The 18445-nt window shown below is 40.5% G+C and overlaps 1 protein-coding gene across 1 annotated transcript in view; it reads right to left on the bottom strand.

The window, feature by feature from the left end:
* NCKAP5 (NCK associated protein 5) overlaps positions 1 to 18445 on the bottom strand; it is a 520582-nt gene that overhangs the window by 302002 nt on the left and 200135 nt on the right. Inside the window, exon 3 of the mRNA XM_028101367.2 lies at positions 4881 to 4968. Within this exon, the coding sequence (XP_027957168.2) occupies positions 4881 to 4968 (88 nt within the window). The remainder of the gene's footprint in view (positions 1 to 4880; positions 4969 to 18445) is intronic.

Here is an 18445-nt window from a genome sequence, read left to right as displayed (position 1 = left end):
GGCCCCAGGTGTAGCCCCTTCCCTACGTACACATAAAGACGCTATTTCCCTTTCCCCTTTCCCACAGGAGAAATGACAGGCGTGAACATTACATGGCTTATTAATTTAGCTCCATTTACTTTCACTCATTTTTCATTTCTGTTTTTTGAGACAGGGACTCTGTGAGCTGGGGGGAGTTTAGTCTGTGCTCACTCCCCACCCCACCATCAAAGTGCCCCACAGGTAACTTCTCAATTTTCCTCCATGTACCTCATTTAGGAAAGTCTATGATTTATCTCCAGCTTTACCACTGAGCATTTGCCAGAACTGCAACAGCCTTCTTTGAGACTCACCCTTAGAAATGAGGATGGTAATGTCTACATTAGAGACTGCTGATAGGAACAAATGGGATCCACTTTGTGTAAAACATTAAGCATATGTGTCCTAATGGTCAGATGTTGTATTAAAATACTAGGGATAGAAGATGTTCTGAGAAAGACAGGCTGTAGGACTCAGGAAGAAACTCATGATTCCTGGGTCCATATCAAGAGACAACAGAGACTAAGAAAAGAAAAAAAAAAAGCAAAATGGATTATTAAATGTAAATCCTGGTCAGGAGGCAGAGCCTCCAGGAAGAGCAGGGTGCTAGGTTTGGTGGCATCTTCCTCTGTGTTCCCAGAACCCATCCATGCAAACTGCTGTTTTGGCCCCTATCACATTAGTGTGTATTTGATTATTTGCCTTCCCTCGCCACTCCTCAGCATCTTATAAATTGAGCTTTCCAGGAAAAGGCCTCTGTGAGGCAGGCATCTTTGCATCTCCAGCACTTAGCCTGGTGTCTGCTAGGAACTGCCAGCCTGCTGGGCTAATGCCACGTGAGTGTGACAGACAGACAATGCCTGCCCTGCCCTTCTCCCCGCCAGAGATGTCCACATCCCAACCCCTAAAGCCTGAGAATATGGCACCTGACATGGCATGAGGGACTCTGCAGATGTGATTAAATGAAGGATGTTGAGATGGGGAGATTATCCTGGATGGGCCCCACGGAATCATAGGATCCTGGTGAGAGGGAGAGGGGGAGGAGGGTCAAACTCAGAAAAGGGAATATGACAATGCAACCAGGGTCTGGAGTGACAGAGTTTGAAGATGGGAGTTAAAAACCACAATCCAAGGACTGCTAGAATCTGGGAAAACTAAGGAAACAACTCTGTCCTGAAGCCTGAGGAAAGAATGTTGCACCACTAGCACCAGAAGTATAGACTTTTGACCTCCAGAATTACAAGAGAATAAATTTGTGTGGTTTCAAGCCACTGAGTTTGGTAAAAAGTAAATGAATAACTATCATTGGAATGAATGAGGAAATGAACGAATAAAGAGAGCTCTAGATAAAAAGAGGAAAGACCCAGGTTCAAGTTCCAACAGCCAGCTGGGTAAGCTGGGCCCCATCATGTAGTCTCTCTGAATTCCTCAGCGTGAAGAGCTGAGGGCATGGAGTCAGACCCATTAGGGTGCAAGGGCCTTGGGGGCTACTTCAGGCTGTGCATCTTGGGGCAAGTGCTCACTCTCTCTGAACCTATGTCCATATCTGTAAGACGGCGACAGGAACACTACTGTGTAGCACTGAGGGTGCCACAATCTAGTCACATTCAGTGGGACTCTGAGTGGGGCAAATGGGAAACTGTGGTCACATATAAATGTCACTGATGTTATTTTGTGCGCAAACCTTGAAATCACGAAAATTCTCCAAATTAAAAAAGAGTCAAGGATTGCACAGTGGTAAAGCTGGTAAACCACCACCTGCCTCATGGTGGGTCTGCTTCAGCTGCTGAACAGAAAAAAACACTGTCCTTTGAGAGAATCCATGCTCAGTTATGCAAGCTAGAAACAACACAAATAACAAATTACGAGAGGTCTTCAGGAACACACCCCTAGAACAAAATATGACCAGCCTTTAATGCATGCAAAGCAATTAGCATGGGCCTGGGACACAGGAAGCTATTACTCTGCTATTATTATATTAACTCAGTGATAAAAGCCTCAGGATAAACACTTCCATGATGGAAAATGAAACAAACTCTAGCTTTCCCATGGGCCTAAGCTTTTCCTGGGCCTCCGGCTCCTGTCAGAGAAATCTCACAGTTGGAAAATCTGAGTCAGGTATGCTAATAACACCCTATATATGATGAAGCAATAAATTTTCCAGCTCTTACCTGAAACACAGAATGTGGCTTCCGGGAAGTGTTGACTATGTGCTCCCCCAGCATCACCACATGCATTTTGCACACCCTCTTTTGCTCCCCTGAGCCATATTTAGACTAGGATTTGTGAGATGGCAGGGACCTTCCTGGGACTCAGTGCCACCCAGCAACACTCCTCTTTCTCTTCTCTTCATTCTTGGTTCCTTGAACCCCCAGAGAACAAGGTTGTGCCAAGTATATGCTAGAAGCCCAATAAATATCTGTTGAACATATAAATGATTTTATGGCTCTTACAACCAATGTCTCTCTCCCATTTTCTGGACAATGAGCCACAGACTAATTAATTAGAGTGATGACTCTCTAATTCATTCAAGTTATTAACTGTCTCCTCCCCAGAGAGGAGAGCTAATTTCTCAAACCCAACAGACTGGGTTATAGAGAGAAAATAGTTTTAAAACACGTTTTTATGGTTAGGCGTCTGTCTTTGGCTCAAGTCATGATCCCAGGGTCCTGGGATCGAGCTCTGTGTCGGCTCCCTGCTCTGCAGGGAGGCTGCTTCTCCCTCTCCCTCTGAAGCTCCCCCTGCTTGTGCTTTTTCTCTGTCAAATAAATAAGTCTTAAAAAAACAACAACAACACATTTTTAAAACTGTATCTGTTTTTCTAAGGAGCTTCCAACTTCACAAAATGAAATCTGATGGTATGTGTCGACACTGCAGGTTTGGCTAATAAGTGGTGGGGAGACTAGAAAAGAAACAAGAACCTGGGTGAAATAGAACCATCCTGAGGAGATCAGGGAAGGCACCAGAGCAACACTGAATGATTTAGTTCTAACTGGAGCCTGGCGTTACCTGTGAGAAGGAAGGGATGACTTACTTCAGTTTGGGATTCACAGGACTCTTTTAGGCTGCACAGAACCACTTAATGCAGAAGCAAGTCCCGTGTTTTACTTGGACCCCCTTTTTCTACCAAAGCACACATAATACCTAGGAAAGATCCAGAGCTAGGAGGACTTAAATCCTTATCCTGACTTTAGGCCACCACACGTCAGGAAAAGCTGAGCATGCATTCCTTTTGTAAAGACCACACCTAAAGAAGAATCTAAACCCTCCCCTTAGAAATGGATGTTAGTGATTTTTTTTCCTACTGTCCTTTGGAGCTAATTTATTTCCTTCCCTGGTAAGAAGTCAATGCCTTGTACAGTCTTCCCTGGAGATGGAGAACAGTTCCCCCTTGTCACAAAGCAGACTGTATGCTTCAAGAGTTAACTACTTTGGGCATAAACTTATTAAGGTTAACTCTGCCTAGATTTCTTAACTCATATAATACTATGGCTTTTGGAGCTCCTGGGTGGCTCAGTCAGTTAAGCATCTGACTCTTGATTTTGGTTCGGGTCAGGACCTCAGGGTCGTGAGATTGAGCCCCACACTGGGGGTCCATGCTCACTGCGGAGTCTGCTTGAGATTCTCTCTCCCCTTTCCCTCTGCCCTCTCTCTATCTCTCTCTCACTCAAATAAATAAATAAATCTTTAAAAAATATTGCGACTTTTGTTATCAGATTCCCCCCAATCTTGATAACAAGTTGGGTTGTAGACCACTGATTCCATAAATTCAGGGAAAATCATGTGACATGGTCTTTACCAGTGGGGTTTCTATGCTTGCCTCCCCAGACACACTTGCTTTTTAGCCAGCAAAAATCTAGGGCTGCCCAGTGATTTCCACAAATGTCTGCCCATTTCCTTGTCTTCTTTAGCTTTTTAAGCTCCCTATGCAGAGTTGTACGATAGATATCAGGTCTCTATTGTGATTTGAAGTCTTTTATTTCAATAAAAGTCTTCAATGTATCTATGTCGAGTGCCTATGTTCTTTCTGCTGTATTTCCCTTCCCCACACTGCCAGAACCTTCTCATCTGTGTGGCCAACTTCAGTCATGCTCAGATCGGATGCCCTGCTTGCCACCCTGGCTGCTTTGCTAGTGTTAAAGAACCATGGAATGAGGACTATCGGAAGACAAAGACTGGTTACTTCATCTACCACTTTACTGTCCTTGAACCTCTTTAGACTCCACGTTGCCCAAGGTTCAAGGTTATACTCTTGTAAGCATGCAAGCATGACCTCACCCAGCTCTTCCATGGACCCTCAGTCTCACCGTTGAGATTTTTATCTCACCAGGCCATTATTTACTTACCTTGGGCTTCTTAATCTCCATGGGTCTGCCATGCAAATTCAACCACTGTATCTTCCTCTAGGCACCTCTCTTCTTGCAACATCCTTCCTGCTGTTCCCTATCCCTCAGGCCCCCAAGTGTCGTACCTCTGAAATATACGCAGTGTCATACTTCTTAGAGGTATGACACTTAACTCCCTAGATGGAATGAGTCCCTCACCTCTGTGTTCCCCGAGAACATTATAGATACCTGTCTTATCGCCCTGACCACAGAGTACTACAATACTTTTATAGGTCTGTTTCATTATAAACTTACTTTTTGTACCTTCCTACGACCAAATCTACAATTTGAAGATTTGAAATGAAGGAGATAAAAACATGTACATGATTCCTTAAGCAGAGGTGACTGCATGGCTCTGAGCACCGGGGTCTGGACCATACTTGTCTATTTATCTCTGTGTTAGGGAGGACAGAGCTAAAGAAACACAACAAAAACAAGCCAACTGGTGCCTAGCCAAGAGTAAGAAACATGGCGTACCTGATAGACCATTATATTAACAGTTTCTTCTTTTTTCTGCTCTGGAGGCCCTTGACTCTGCAGTAGATTTCTTACTGTTTCTTCCATCCTGAGAAATGAACAAACAAGCAAAATACATAAAGAATTTCTTTAAAGAAGGTTTGATTAAAATGGGTCTATTCTAGTTAGGAAAAATATTTCTTCAGTTTATTTCCCAAGCTGATACCTGGAAATCTACTTTTTCTTCTTTCTCCTTCATCCCCTATATTAGGAGTCTGTCAAGAAGTCCTTTAAAATCATTCTTCAGAATGTCTCTGAGTTCTCTCTCTTTCTCGTTACCATTCAGGCCCCTATCCTTGGCCTTCTGCATCTGTACTCACACAAACATCTCCCAATATCCCTCTTCACTTTCAATCACTCCCTTTTAATTTGACACAATGTCACCACATTAATCTTCCTGAAATACCACTTTGATTTTTTTAAATTAATTTTCAAAGTTGACAAATATTACATGAATGCATTTTCGCTGATAACACACTATTATGTCTTTCCATGGTGGTCTTTCCATGTCAGCACACAAAGATCTACTTTATTCTTTTCAGCTACTTCCTGGTATTTCATGATGTGAATGTACCATAAATTATTTAACCCTTCCTCTACTGATGGAACTTAAATTACTTCAAGATTTTTACTCTTTTAAATAATAAACATCTTTACACATACATCCTAGTACATATTAATTCGTATTTCTGTGGGTTATATTGTAATGTATATTGTATATTATAATCCTATCTTTTCTTACATACCTACTTCCTGTGCCCATCCCCCATTACCCAAAATAAAGAGTAAAGCAAACACACCCATTTCCATTTCCAGACATTGTCTCATGTTGTTACTACTTTGAAATGCCAAACCCTTGCATCTTCTCATTTCCAACCATCTTTCAAAATCTACTTCAAGTTTCAGTACCTAAGAGACATCTTTATTGCCCACCCCATTTCTTTGAATTTTTTTTTTTTAAGATTTTATTTATTTGACAGAGAGAGACACAGCTAGAGAAGGAACACACGCAGGGGGAGCAGGAGAGGGAGAAGCAGTCTTCCCACAGAGCAGGGAGCCCGATGCGGGGCCCAATTCCAGGACCCCGGGACCACGACCCGAGCCGAAGGCAGATGCCCAACGACTGAGCGACCCAGGCGCCCCTCTTTGAATTTTTATAGTCGTATGCTTTATATCATTCATTCTATCACTTAAAAATTCCCCACTTTAATGCTCAAATATCTCATATATGTATGTTGTCTTCTGAAGTAAATTGCAATATTTGGTAAAGAACCATGTCATAGATTTCTTAGGTGTCTCCCTCAGTTATAGATAAAGTAGGTACTCAGTAGGATGCCATTCTATGAAACCTTTGTTAATTCATTTTAAAAAGTATTAAGTAGTTACTCTGTGCCAGGAATTGACCATGTATATATTCTGTGTTTGAATGACCTTGTCCTTAGGGCCAATCCATGAGGATACATGAACCAGACACTTAGAGCAGGACACCCGAATTAAATGCACTGAACACAGTGAGTGCTCTTTTGCCCAGAACCCGAGTTGGCTGTTTCTTCTAGTCCCATTCTGAAGCATGTATTTTACTAGTTTAAAAGACTTGAGGGAAAGCAGGCTGATCAGCTTCTTTCTTTTACTAAGAGCTTCTGGCACAGCAAATTAAGGGCTCTAGGAGGCCAATGAATTCCATGAAGTGGCAAGACCATTACAGTAACCAAAGGAGTTTAGTTCAAAATGCCAACCTTTCTAATATGATAAAACTACTTAGCAGCAGGGTGAGGAAACTGCAGATGATCTGGGCCAGTCCAAATCTGGACTATAACTGGGGAAATTCTGCCTCCACAGGGGATGTCACCAAGACCCACTCAGGATTTCAGAAGACAGGGGACACCATTACGAGTGCTCAAAGAATGCTTTGTGACTACATTTATATGAGCTACCTCTTTTGTGCATCTAGCCAGGAGAGCAAAATCTGTTCCCTGTATTTTCACAAGTGTTGTGTTATTAATGATAACAAAAAAATTAAACAGTACTTTCAACTTGTCAAAGAACTCTCATCTATTAATCATTATAATGTACTTGTAAAAGATCATTACATCTATGTAGTAGATAAGAAAGCAGAAACACAGAAAGGTTAAAGGCTTTCTCACAGGATCATGGTTAGTTGGGTAGGTTAGGACTAAACCATTTTTCCTGACTATAAGAGAGCTTCCTCTTTCCACTAGGCCTTTTTTACATCCAGGAAATTATTTTATTTATTTATTTTTCAAAGGTTTCTTTATTTATTGTAGAGAGAGAGAGAGCACAAGTAGGAGGGGCAGAGGGAGAGGGAGAAAATCTGAGGCTGATTCTGCACTGAGCAAAGAGTCTAATGCAGGGCTTGATCTAATGACCCTGAGATCACAACCCCAGGTGAAACCAAGAGTCAGACGCTTAACCATCTGTGCCACCCAGGTGCCCCAGGAAATGATTTTAAATGAAAAAGAGTCTTAACTCCTAATGAAGAGTTACCTTGGTGAACAGCTATGGGATGCTGAGCCCAAAAAGGCAAAAACACCATTTCTGACCTGGGGAGAGCTTAAGGTCTGGTAGAAAAGACAAACTAAATTTATATAAAAAATAGGTGTGAAGAAGGCACAGATTCTGAAATATTAAGTGATCAGAGCCAATTTCTACTATTCGGTTTCACTGTGTGAAAAAACAAAGACAATCTCTTCAATGGTAGCCGATTTTCCATGCTGTTTGTCAAATCCATCATCAACAAAAAAAGTAATGCTAACGGTGAAAATTTGCCCAAGATCAGGCAGCTTGTGCAGGACAGATCAGGGACTGGTCTCTGGTTTTCTAAATATTCATCTACCTTTTTCCTACCTTAGCACAGAAGCTGCAGGTCTTTCTTATTTTAATCCACTTTTCATTCACTGATAAACATTTGGCTTAAATGTGTCCCAAATGTTAGACTCAGTTAAAATACAATCTTGTCTTTTTTTCTTCATAAGTTAAAATATAATTCTGTCAGTGCATATCTTGCTGAATTCTCTCTTCTGTATAATTAAAAGTTCTATGCAGAAGTTGCTAGATCAAAAAGAAAAACATCTCTTCACCTTCCCCCATTCTTCTTGGCTTTATATTAAAAAAAAAAAAAAAAGGAAAAAATGAGGTGGGCTGGAACCTGTTAGATTTTCAAGCAGCCAAGACCCACAGTAATACTGTGAACACTTTTTTCTGGCATTACTTCATGATTAATTAAAACCAATTACATTTCTAAACTACAGCTTGGAACAGAGTTGCAGTGACCCATCCTAACCTTTGGTAAAAAATTAAGTTGTGTCATCTTTTCATAACTTTTATGAATCTGGTCACAGAGAAAATATTTTGAACCTGATGAGAAGATACTATTATTTGTTCCCTGATGACATCTCCTTTTTTAAATTCTCATTTAGCAAACATCTCTATTTATTTTCCTGAAAATCAAAGACTGTGAAGCATTATCCATTGTTGTTTGATGTCCAATGCCATTTTACTTCATTTTATTATTTTGATAGCTGATGTGTGAGGGTTTGCATTACCAGTGTTCACATAGAACAGTTCTACAATCTGTTTTCCAAACATGGCTAGAAATAAGCTGATTCCTTTTTCTAGGCCAGGTCTAGGCAGAGATTATCTTTTTTTGTTTTTCTCTCTTTCATTTTTTTTAAACTGCTAATTGGTTTACCACCACCCTTAATCAATGTCTTCCAGTTCTTTTTTATTTATTTACTTATTTTTGTTCTGACCTGAAACTAAGTTCTTTCTTCCCCTAAATACTGGTCAAGTGGCTGTCAACTAAAAATACAGAGGCCAAAATTTTACTTGGAGAGATGTAGTAAGTTCTAAAGTATATTAAGTGAACTATTTTTAAAAAGCTAAGTCCTATACAAGTCAGAGAAAAACTAAATTCATATGTCAACAGTGTATTTCAGACAGCGCAGGTATAAATATAAGAGTTTTTGCCTAATGACATGCTAAGAAACTGATCAGAATGCTAGATTGAAGTGTTCTTTTGTGACTCCTATGATCAGACACTCAGCTTAGCATAACTTCATTTTTGACAGAAATAGAACAAAGTAAATGCAAAATAAGAAGCCACTCTCCCCAACTCAAACTGACAATTGATGGGGCTCTTTCAACTGAAAGCTTAACTGAGTCCCATTTCAAGACGTATTCTAATGAGTGCTTGCTGATTAATCACATAATACATTAATAATGAAATTACTCAATATTCCCTCATTGACTTTTCTATAGAGGTTGCAAGACCATAACCCATTCATTTCTGTCCTATTAATGATCTCCGAGTTTCTTGAGGTCCGTGGCTCTGCCTTGTTTATCTCTAGCAACGGAGCAGAGCTACCGTTACTGGGTAGGTGGTCCATAAATTCTTTTTGAGTGAATGAATGAATCTAATAGTTTCTTCCCTCATCCATTCCCTGGCTCCTTTTCATTTCCCCACAGACCTATATGTAAGTCTAAGTGGCCAGAGAGAAGTAGTGACAAAGGAGAGGTGCCAGCAAGACTGGAGGATAAGTCTTAAGCTGTGACACTTGGGGCTAAATACCGGGCTTCTGGTCATTAGCAAAACAAACCAACCATCTCCCAGTAATAACTCCTTGCTCTTTTTGTCACCCTGAATATGCAGTCCCCAGTTAATATGCTTCATCTGCAGCTAATTAGCTTAGAGGGCTGGAACAGTGCCCTAATGAGATCAGGGTTCTAGATTCAGGCCCTAGCGTGGATACCGTTCAACACCATCGGACTCCTGGCTGACTAGCCTCTGCACAGGCAGTCCACTGCTCTGCTGCTGGGGCAGAAAGGATAGAATTATCTTAATGAAAAACATATTTTGCATGACTTCCCATATCATTTGTTTTTATTTTCTTTCTCCCATTCTACTCCCACTGCTTTGCTCAACAACCCATCCTACCTCCCCATTCTAACCGCTGTGCAAAGCTTTCTTCAAGCTTTGGAGTGGAGAGAAAAGCCTACTAATTTTCAATTCTAACAAGAAACTGTTCATGTGGAAACTTTGCTGGTTTAGTATAGGGTTCCGCCCAACTGAACCAACTCGTTTCCTCAGAAAATGAGAGTTTCCTCACATAGAAGCTAGCACATCTAAGCATGTAAGCAGGGACAATCCCTAGGTCGGCTGTGACTTTGATGTTCTTAACCTGATCTCTGCTTATCCCCACTGCAATGGTTAGGAACAGTAAATCTACAGCAAAGATAACTGAAAACCGCCCTGAAACGAAAGCTCACTCCTGGATAAATGTCGGAGGGCCAGAATCTCTTATTTCTTTCCTAGATGATATATATTTTTAATTCAGCACAAATTTTCCAAGAATAATACTGTTGCCCAGAAACTATAGTGCTCTAATTCACTCATGAGGCTGCAACACCATTCATAAATAGATAGGCGCTAGTCCAATTTGAATTACTGCATCATATTCACTTCAGAGCCATGTGTATGTGAGCAGAAAGAGCCATAAATTTTCCCGTAGGCAGGCTGGTGCTGATCCTGGACGGGGAGCTCACTGAATGGGGAGAGGCAGACATGGAGAAGGCAAGGAAGCAGAGATATGCATTCAGGGAAGTCCCATTCTCCACGTGGAGTTGAAGGGAATCGCCTGAACGTCAACAAGCAAATCTCAAGTGTTTTTGCTCAACAGTGTTAGAACATGGAGTTGGATTTATGGATTTATGTGACTACAGAGTTCACACTCATCCAGAAAGAAAAAGAGAAAGAGGGAGAATCCTATATGTGCGAGTGAGTGCCAGAAAGAAATGTAGCTCAGTACCCTCCACTGTCCTGGTTAACACTTTGAAGGCAGGGTTTGCACTATATCCCAAGAATCCCTAAGAGCTCTACAAAACAGGTCACTTCCCTTAATGGAGTAGAGGTTTTAATTAATGCAATAATTGTTAATTATTATGATCATGTCTTATTATTACAAAATAGTTAACAATTCATATAACCACCCATGTCCAGCCTCATGAGCTCACCTACTTAACTTCTAAATCTATCCTTGTAATGTGTCCTAATAGAATTCTTTGAAATAATGAATTTTCACAAATAAACCCAGATTTAGTTCTTTTTTAAAATTTTCTTGAGTAGTCCCCAAAGCACGAATGTTCTTTGAGTCTGATATGGCTCAGAAAAGGCTTTGAATTGCCAGGATAAGTACTTTTAATATATATGTATTATTTGGGGGATAGATTTTTATAGTTCAGTATTCAAATGTTGGGAAACTCTTAAGATAGCAGATAGTTCAATTTATCATTGGCCCTCAATATTTATTCTTTTTGGTCACTGTTGATATGAATAATAAAAAATATTTGAATATAATGTGAGAATACTCACTGGATTTTAATCAGAGGCTATTCTGTTTTATAACACCAATATAACAACTTGGAGCAGCATTTTCCCATTTCTTAAAATGAGAATTTTATAATTTTACCTTAGTCAAAGAATAATAAAATGTGGACCAGACAATCAAGATTGATTGGGCTCTTTCAAGAGCCCAAGATTAGATACTGGGCTCTTGAAAGTTTAAATACAGCAATATAATGATGTTAGATATTCAAAATGAGGTTCATCATGTTTCAGACACGTTACATCTTTCTCTACAGTTTTAACTATCTCCTCATCAGATACTTATAACCCCCCAAAATACACCAAACAGATGATACTCCATTCTCTCATGCTTCAAGATCTGTTTGGGATTTGACCCAAAGAAAATTAATAATTGAATGAAATGATTAGACTTGGTTCTCATTGATAAACTCATCTTGAATTTGAGAGATAAAGCACTTCTCTCCAATGTTTCAGACAATACTGGTTTGGAGAATAAGCTACTGTGTTGATCATGATCTCATTTCTCATACCTTAAAGCCTTTTTCTTTTTTTGGACCTTGACAAGTGTTAAGTCATTAAAGCTCAGAGAGGTTGAACCAACATTCACATCAGATATGAATAATGTACAAGGGCAGAACAGTAAGTAACTGGCAGCAATCTCCCCCCCCCCCTTTTTTTTGTGAGTGTGTCAGAGAAGGTCAGGAAAAGACAGTTGGCTATATTTGGGACCAAACTGTAGGGTTAAATTTTCTGGACAAAAAGGTTCAATCGTGGCAAAGAAGTACATTATGAATCCACAAAACTGGCTTCTGTAGCCTCATGAAGGCCAATAGGGCATTCTTCATTGGGCTTGCTCTTTAAATCACATACTTCTTGTGATGTCTGATCCACAAGATTTCAGAATGGTTTCTCTTATGCAAGCAGATATTACAAAACCATAGCACATCCAGAGAAGTAGTGTTATCAAGTCCTCTCCCAACCTCAAGTCTTGTGGCATAATACAGTCAGTATATCTCAGTCCCTAGCATTCCCTAAAGTGGCAGAGTTAGGTCTGGGAGCAGATAATCTTACCAGCCATGTAACTTAGGAAAAATCACATTTTCTGAGCCTCAGTGTCCTTGTCTGCAAAATGGGTATTTCATGCCAGCTCTCCTTACCATAGAGAGATGTTAAGACAAAATGTAAAATGTTATATACATTGGTGCTTGTTTTTATTGTGGTTTTAAAGATAGTTCTTTCAGAAATCAAGACCCTTTGAATCAGAGATCTTTTGGCAGTGACATGAGAAGGGCAGGGAACAGGCTCCTTGGGAGTATTGGCCAAGCAAGTTAAGACTTGACAGAGGCACCCACCTTGTCTTTTTTCAGAAAGTGTAGGGAGATAAAGCACCTCTCTCCAATGTTTCAGATAATACTGGTATGGAGAATAAGCTACTGCGTTGATCATGATACAATACAAAGCTGTCTCTAGGGGACTCAGTGCCCAAACTCAAGAAAGACAAGAAGCATCTTGTTGGTCTCTTCTTATTGGGTGCTACTTATCTCCCTCTGCTGGGCAACTGAGCTGTCACTACTAAAATTCCTCTCACTTCCCAGCTAGATATTGATTGTCACTCTTCTTTCATTCATGCCAAATTGATTGTCAGCCTATGCAATTAGTCTCTCTGAGCATTCTGAATGACCCACAAATGTGTTCCCTCTGATCAAGGAATCTTCAAACAAACGCCTTCAAAGTGTGCTTTGCTTTGAAGAACACACTATCAAGCTTCAGCATCACAGTGGTTAGTCATGTTTTTGATGCAGCTTATTTTATAGTAAATATCTATCAACATGGAAAAACAGCCTGCATGTCCACAAAACTTTTGTAACCTTCTAAGTTTTATTGGCAAGAAAATGGAAGAGATGATTTCTTAGTGGCGTTAGTGGAGGGAGACATCTAATGTTTCACTACTCTTCACCCAATAGTCCTTGTTTAAAATATCATCACAACATAAGGTATGGCAATAACAGGCATGTTTGATTCATAGAAACTCTGAACTGTAGAAATTTGTCAAGACTTAGTAGGTAAAACTGAAAACCGGGGGAAAGAAGTCAATTTAAAATCTGCTTCTATGCTAGATTAAAAATAAACAAAAAAGGAAGCATCAGAGTAATATGCCTTCCATATTACTTCCCAGAGTAACATGACACTGGGATGTCACAAAAATGCGTTGTCAATCATCATAATCATCTGGTATTTGGATAGAGATGTTTCTGCCAATTACCATAAGAAAAAGGAGATTCACTACTTCCCCTCCTTGCCTATCCAAGCATCCTTCAGGCTCCAGCCTAAGTCCCACCTCCTGCTTTCCTGATAACTCTGGCCCATAGAAGTCTCTCCCTAGTCCACTGAAAAGTATTTTCCCTGGGATGTTCTGCAGGAAATCACCAAGGGTTCTCATTAGAAGTTCAAATTCCCAGGTCCACCTGAGACCCAGTAAATCAGAATCTCTGGGAGTGGAGGCCAGGAATCTGTATCTTTTACAAGCATATTCTTGCACATTAACCTATGAGAATCTATGTCTTATTCTCATGTCCTCCCAAAACACTTACCTATATACTAGCTGGCACTGTTAAATATCACAAAAACCATTTCATGTCCAGGTTTCTTAGTTTTACAACTATTTTGTTAGCTTGTTAGGGGCTCCAGCGTATATCTCATATCTTTATCTTTTTTATTTTTATTTTTTTAAGATTTATTTTAGAGAGAGAGTAAGCGAGCACGTATGTGAGTGGGGGGGAGAGGGAGAGAGAGAGAATCTCAAGCAGACTCCGTGACAAGCATGGAGCCCAACAAAAGGCTTGATCACACAACCCTGAGGTCATGACCTGAGCTGAAAACAAGAGTCAGACGCTCAACTGACTGAGCCACCCAGGCACCCCTCTTGTCTTTTTCTGTTACCCAAATCATGCAGTGGAGTATTAATTTAGTGGGTGGAACTTCCTAAGTTGTGGAATTACTCATTTGGGGAATATACAGTGTTGAAAAATAGAGGGAAAATCATATTTAGATGAAACTAATTTTAATTCCAATGGCAGAAAACTTAAAAATAACACCTTCTGTGATATGAATAATTATTTGTTCATTTATTCATTCACTCATTTATTGCCTCATTCATTTATCCATTCCCTTATTTGATAATCATGCTTATGATGTGCTTTGTGCTCTAACTAGCAATTCAAGTAAAAATAAACTGCCAGGTGTGGTACACAGACAGACCACCACTTACGCTACAGTGTAGTCAGTGCCAGAAGAAAATGCCATGGAGGTAAAGAGACATAAACGCTAAGAAAGGCTCTCTGGAGGTGTTGATCCAGGCTGAACTTTGGGAAATGAAGAGGATTTGGCTTCATAGAGAAGGGATTTTCAAACACAACTATTGATTTGGTTTGTCATTTTACATTTCTTGTTGTGGGTTTTCTTAATGAGAAATATACTTTAAGTGTATGCATACTAGTCTATAGGTCTACTGAAAGTAAGAGTGCTCCATTTTAGTCTTGTATAGGTGTTGGCATTTTAATCAAATGCAAAGCATTTTAAATCATTGTTAGCCAAAATCAGTTAAGGCTCTTCCAACTGAATGACATACATTTAAAGTTACCTTCATTAATTCATAGAAGTTTATTAACTACATTTCAAACAATGTCAACCAGAGCCTTTAGGTAATACTTCCCCTGTCTCATTACGTTCCCTATACATGTGTCTTTTCTCCCAACAATTTGGGATATTTAGGTTTCCCCCAGTATTTAGAGTATGTCCTTCTTGGCCTGAGGTATCTATGAGGAAACAAAGAATGGCCATATCAGAATATCTTGCTAAGAAAAAAAAACTGCTCTGATAAAACTAATACCAATAACTGCAAAATTCCCCAGCCACAAGGTTGACATTAAATAAAAGCCGATTGTCTTCAAGTATTTCTTATCATAGAATACAAGTTTTTATACAGCACTTTTATTGCACATTCCTGCCCAGTGAAATAGATGTTGAAAAATACAGTGACTTTAGGCCAAAATAGCGTCCATTTATCCTTGAATTGTCAATGCTACAAAATGAAAGCTAGGTTACTTGGGGGGAGAGGGCAGAGAACCTATATATTGAAACTAACTTCAAAAAATAAATTTTCTTTGGTAAGTAAAAGCACACAGAAAGAGCACACTTTTCAGATTTAGTGTAAAAGAAAAAAAAATAAAATAACAGAAACTAAGCAAAGATAAACACTCAAAATCTGCCAGGTGATAAGATTTTTGAAATGTAATTGATGAGCGATAATACAGTTCACTCTTGAACAAAGCATGGTCTAGGAGCACCGACGCCCCCCCTGCCACACTTGAGAATCCACGTGTAACTTTTTGATTCTGCGTAACTTAACTACTAATAGTCTACTGTTGATTGAAAGCCTTAGCAATCACAAAAACAGTCAATTAACACATTTTGTATATGTATTATATACTATATTCTTACAATAAAGTAAGCTAGAGAAAAGAATGTTATTAAGAAAATCATAAGGAAAAAAAAGAAAATCATAAGGAAGAGAAAATACATCTACAGTACTGTACTGTATCAAAATATATATATATCCATGTATAAGTGGACCCGTGCAGTTCAAACCCCTGCTGTTCAAGGGTCATCTGTGTACTATGCTGATTTAACTACTAGAAAATACCACGGCACCATGTATAGATTATATACAACGTTAACTGTCTTTTATCTTAAAGCTGTGCTGCCTTGAAATGTTCAGATCTATGGTCAAAGTCCTTTTCCTGCTCCCTCCACACAAACACAAGAAACCGCAAGGACCTTGGCTTTCTGTCCATCCATGTGGTTTTACTATCATATTGGCACTAGGCAAATGTCAAAAACCAAGTAATAAGCAGCACATTCAACTTTCTTCCAATCATCCTTGCCTCCCCCAGACAAAGAAGAGGAGCACGCTTAATTGTGAAGTGCAGAGACTTCTCCCAGATTGGGAAGGGGAGGGAAAGAACCCCCTCTGCTATACCCGCTAGAACATGAGTCCCCTAGGACTTAATTATCTCTCTCTTGTTAGGCTATAATAGGGGCTCTAAAATGATATTGCAGTTTTTCTACAGCCAAGAAATTGATTAGTAAAGTTACATAAATCAAATGTCAATGCTCTTTTTATGTATGAGTGTGGCCCACAACCACAGCCTGCAACAGAAAGTTGTCATTATCACCAACAGTTAATAAGTGTAGCTATTTGGGGCAGGAAGCACCTCAATACAGGAGGAAATTTGTACCCACACTGACTGGTTGTGTTTTTAGTGGTACTTATTTCCAGATTTTCTACATAGATTGGATGATTCTCACTCTCTGAAAAACACTGCTGTTGTCCTTGCTTTGAAACACCGTCCACTCTGGGGGAATTCAGTATGCTCATGATCATCTCAATGGCAATGCCAATTAGAAAATTTACAGACGTGGAGGCTTCTGAGCCCTTTCTGCCTTGGCTACTCCCAGAACCCTGGATTCCATCCTTCTCCATGTCTCCTGGACCTTTGCTCCCAATCTGCCCTTTTGGCGGCTGTCATGTCTCTTGTCCCAAGAGCTCCTATTTTCATCAAATGTCAACAAATTAACATAAACTTTCTCCAAATGGAAACTTGTCCTCGCTCTCCTTTTGCAATTTATCCATCGTCTTTTCTCTCTACCCTTTACCACCTGTAGTTTATCTATTCTGCTTTCACATTTTTCCTCACCCAAACCACCTCAACAACTGCCTTTAATCTGACTTCTGTCCTGCCACCATGCTCAGGGTGGTTTCTCAACCTCAGTGGACCTAAAATCATCACATTTAATACTCTTTTCAGAGTCTTCTGGTTGAGCAATTTGCCTGCCTTGGCCACCTCTTCCTTCTCAAAGGTTCGTTTCCGTTACCTTCCTGACTACATTGTTCAGGTGCCCTTCCTTCCTCTGTGAACACTTCTCTGCTTCCTACTGGCATTTCCCTCTTCCATCACCAAAGATGGCCACACCTCATGGCCAGGATCTCAGTCTTCTGCTCTCCCTCTCTCGCCTACCTCTCTCTCTGCGTCCATCTTTCTCTCCAATCTCATCTATAGCTCCTTTGCTTCAGACTTTCAAATCTAAATCTCCAAGAGCCTACCAGACATTCTCAACTCAATGCCCCGCCAGAACATAATGCACATTTGCCGGCCACCGCATCTTCCCTAGACTCCCTGCCCTGTCCTGTCTTCTCTCTTGGGCCCTGGGCAGCCTTGCCAGCCTCTCTCATGCTTTCCCTGCTGGCTTAACGGCAGGAAGCCTGGGAACTGCATCTTCCCAGACTCTGTTGCCAGCTTTCTGGCTTTGTGAATGAGGTGCACTCACAATATTTTGGAAGATGAAAGGCAGCATACGTTTTTCCTCCCGTGCCAACGGTGGCACAGACCACCTGGGTCTGCCACAGTTGGCTGGACTCTGCACTCCCTGTCTGTCACCTGTCTCTGGGCTGCACAGCTGCTGCAGTTCACACTGTCTCTCCACCTTTCGCAGCCTCAGCAACCTCCTAACTGGACCATAAGCCCAGCCTGACCTTGACAGCTAGTAGAGGCACCCTGACTTTTGCTCCTTGAAGCTTCTGTTTGTCTTGCAGGCAAGTACTTCTGTGAATTAAGTCCCTCTGCACTGCAAGTAGATTGGCAGGTCTCTTTTCCTGACTGATACTTGTATCATCATCCCTAGTCACTTGGGATGAAAGGTCTGCAGCCTCTTTTCAACTGTGCCTCCCTCCCACCACCTTCCAAGTGCTGCCAATTCCTCCTTTTCGATGTCCTCCTCTTTCCTTGACCAATGTCCCTGCCTAGACTAGGCTTCATTTCCTGTTCTTAAACTTCTCTGAAAGTCTTCTAACTAGTTCTCCTATCTAGTTAGGCATTTCACCATCCCCACCTGCCATGTGGGGATGGTGAAGCTTCTTCAAACAATCATTCTTACTGTTTCAATAATTTAGTTGAAAATCTTGCATGCGCTCATCTTTCCTGCCTACAGGATAATGAGTGAACCATGAAGCAAGACATTTGAAATACCTCCTTCTTCCAATGGCCTTATTTCCCTCCTTTTCCTCCTCACATACCATATGTGCAGT

Source organism: Eumetopias jubatus, unplaced genomic scaffold (genome assembly GCF_037043125.1).
Source record: "Eumetopias jubatus isolate StellerSeaLion01/CBP00866 unplaced genomic scaffold, mEumJub1_p1.0 scaffold_3, whole genome shotgun sequence".
NCBI lineage: Eukaryota > Metazoa > Chordata > Mammalia > Carnivora > Otariidae > Eumetopias > Eumetopias jubatus.
The sequence above is the reverse complement of the archived record's forward strand: the minus strand, read 5'-3'. Positions and strand labels throughout refer to the sequence as shown.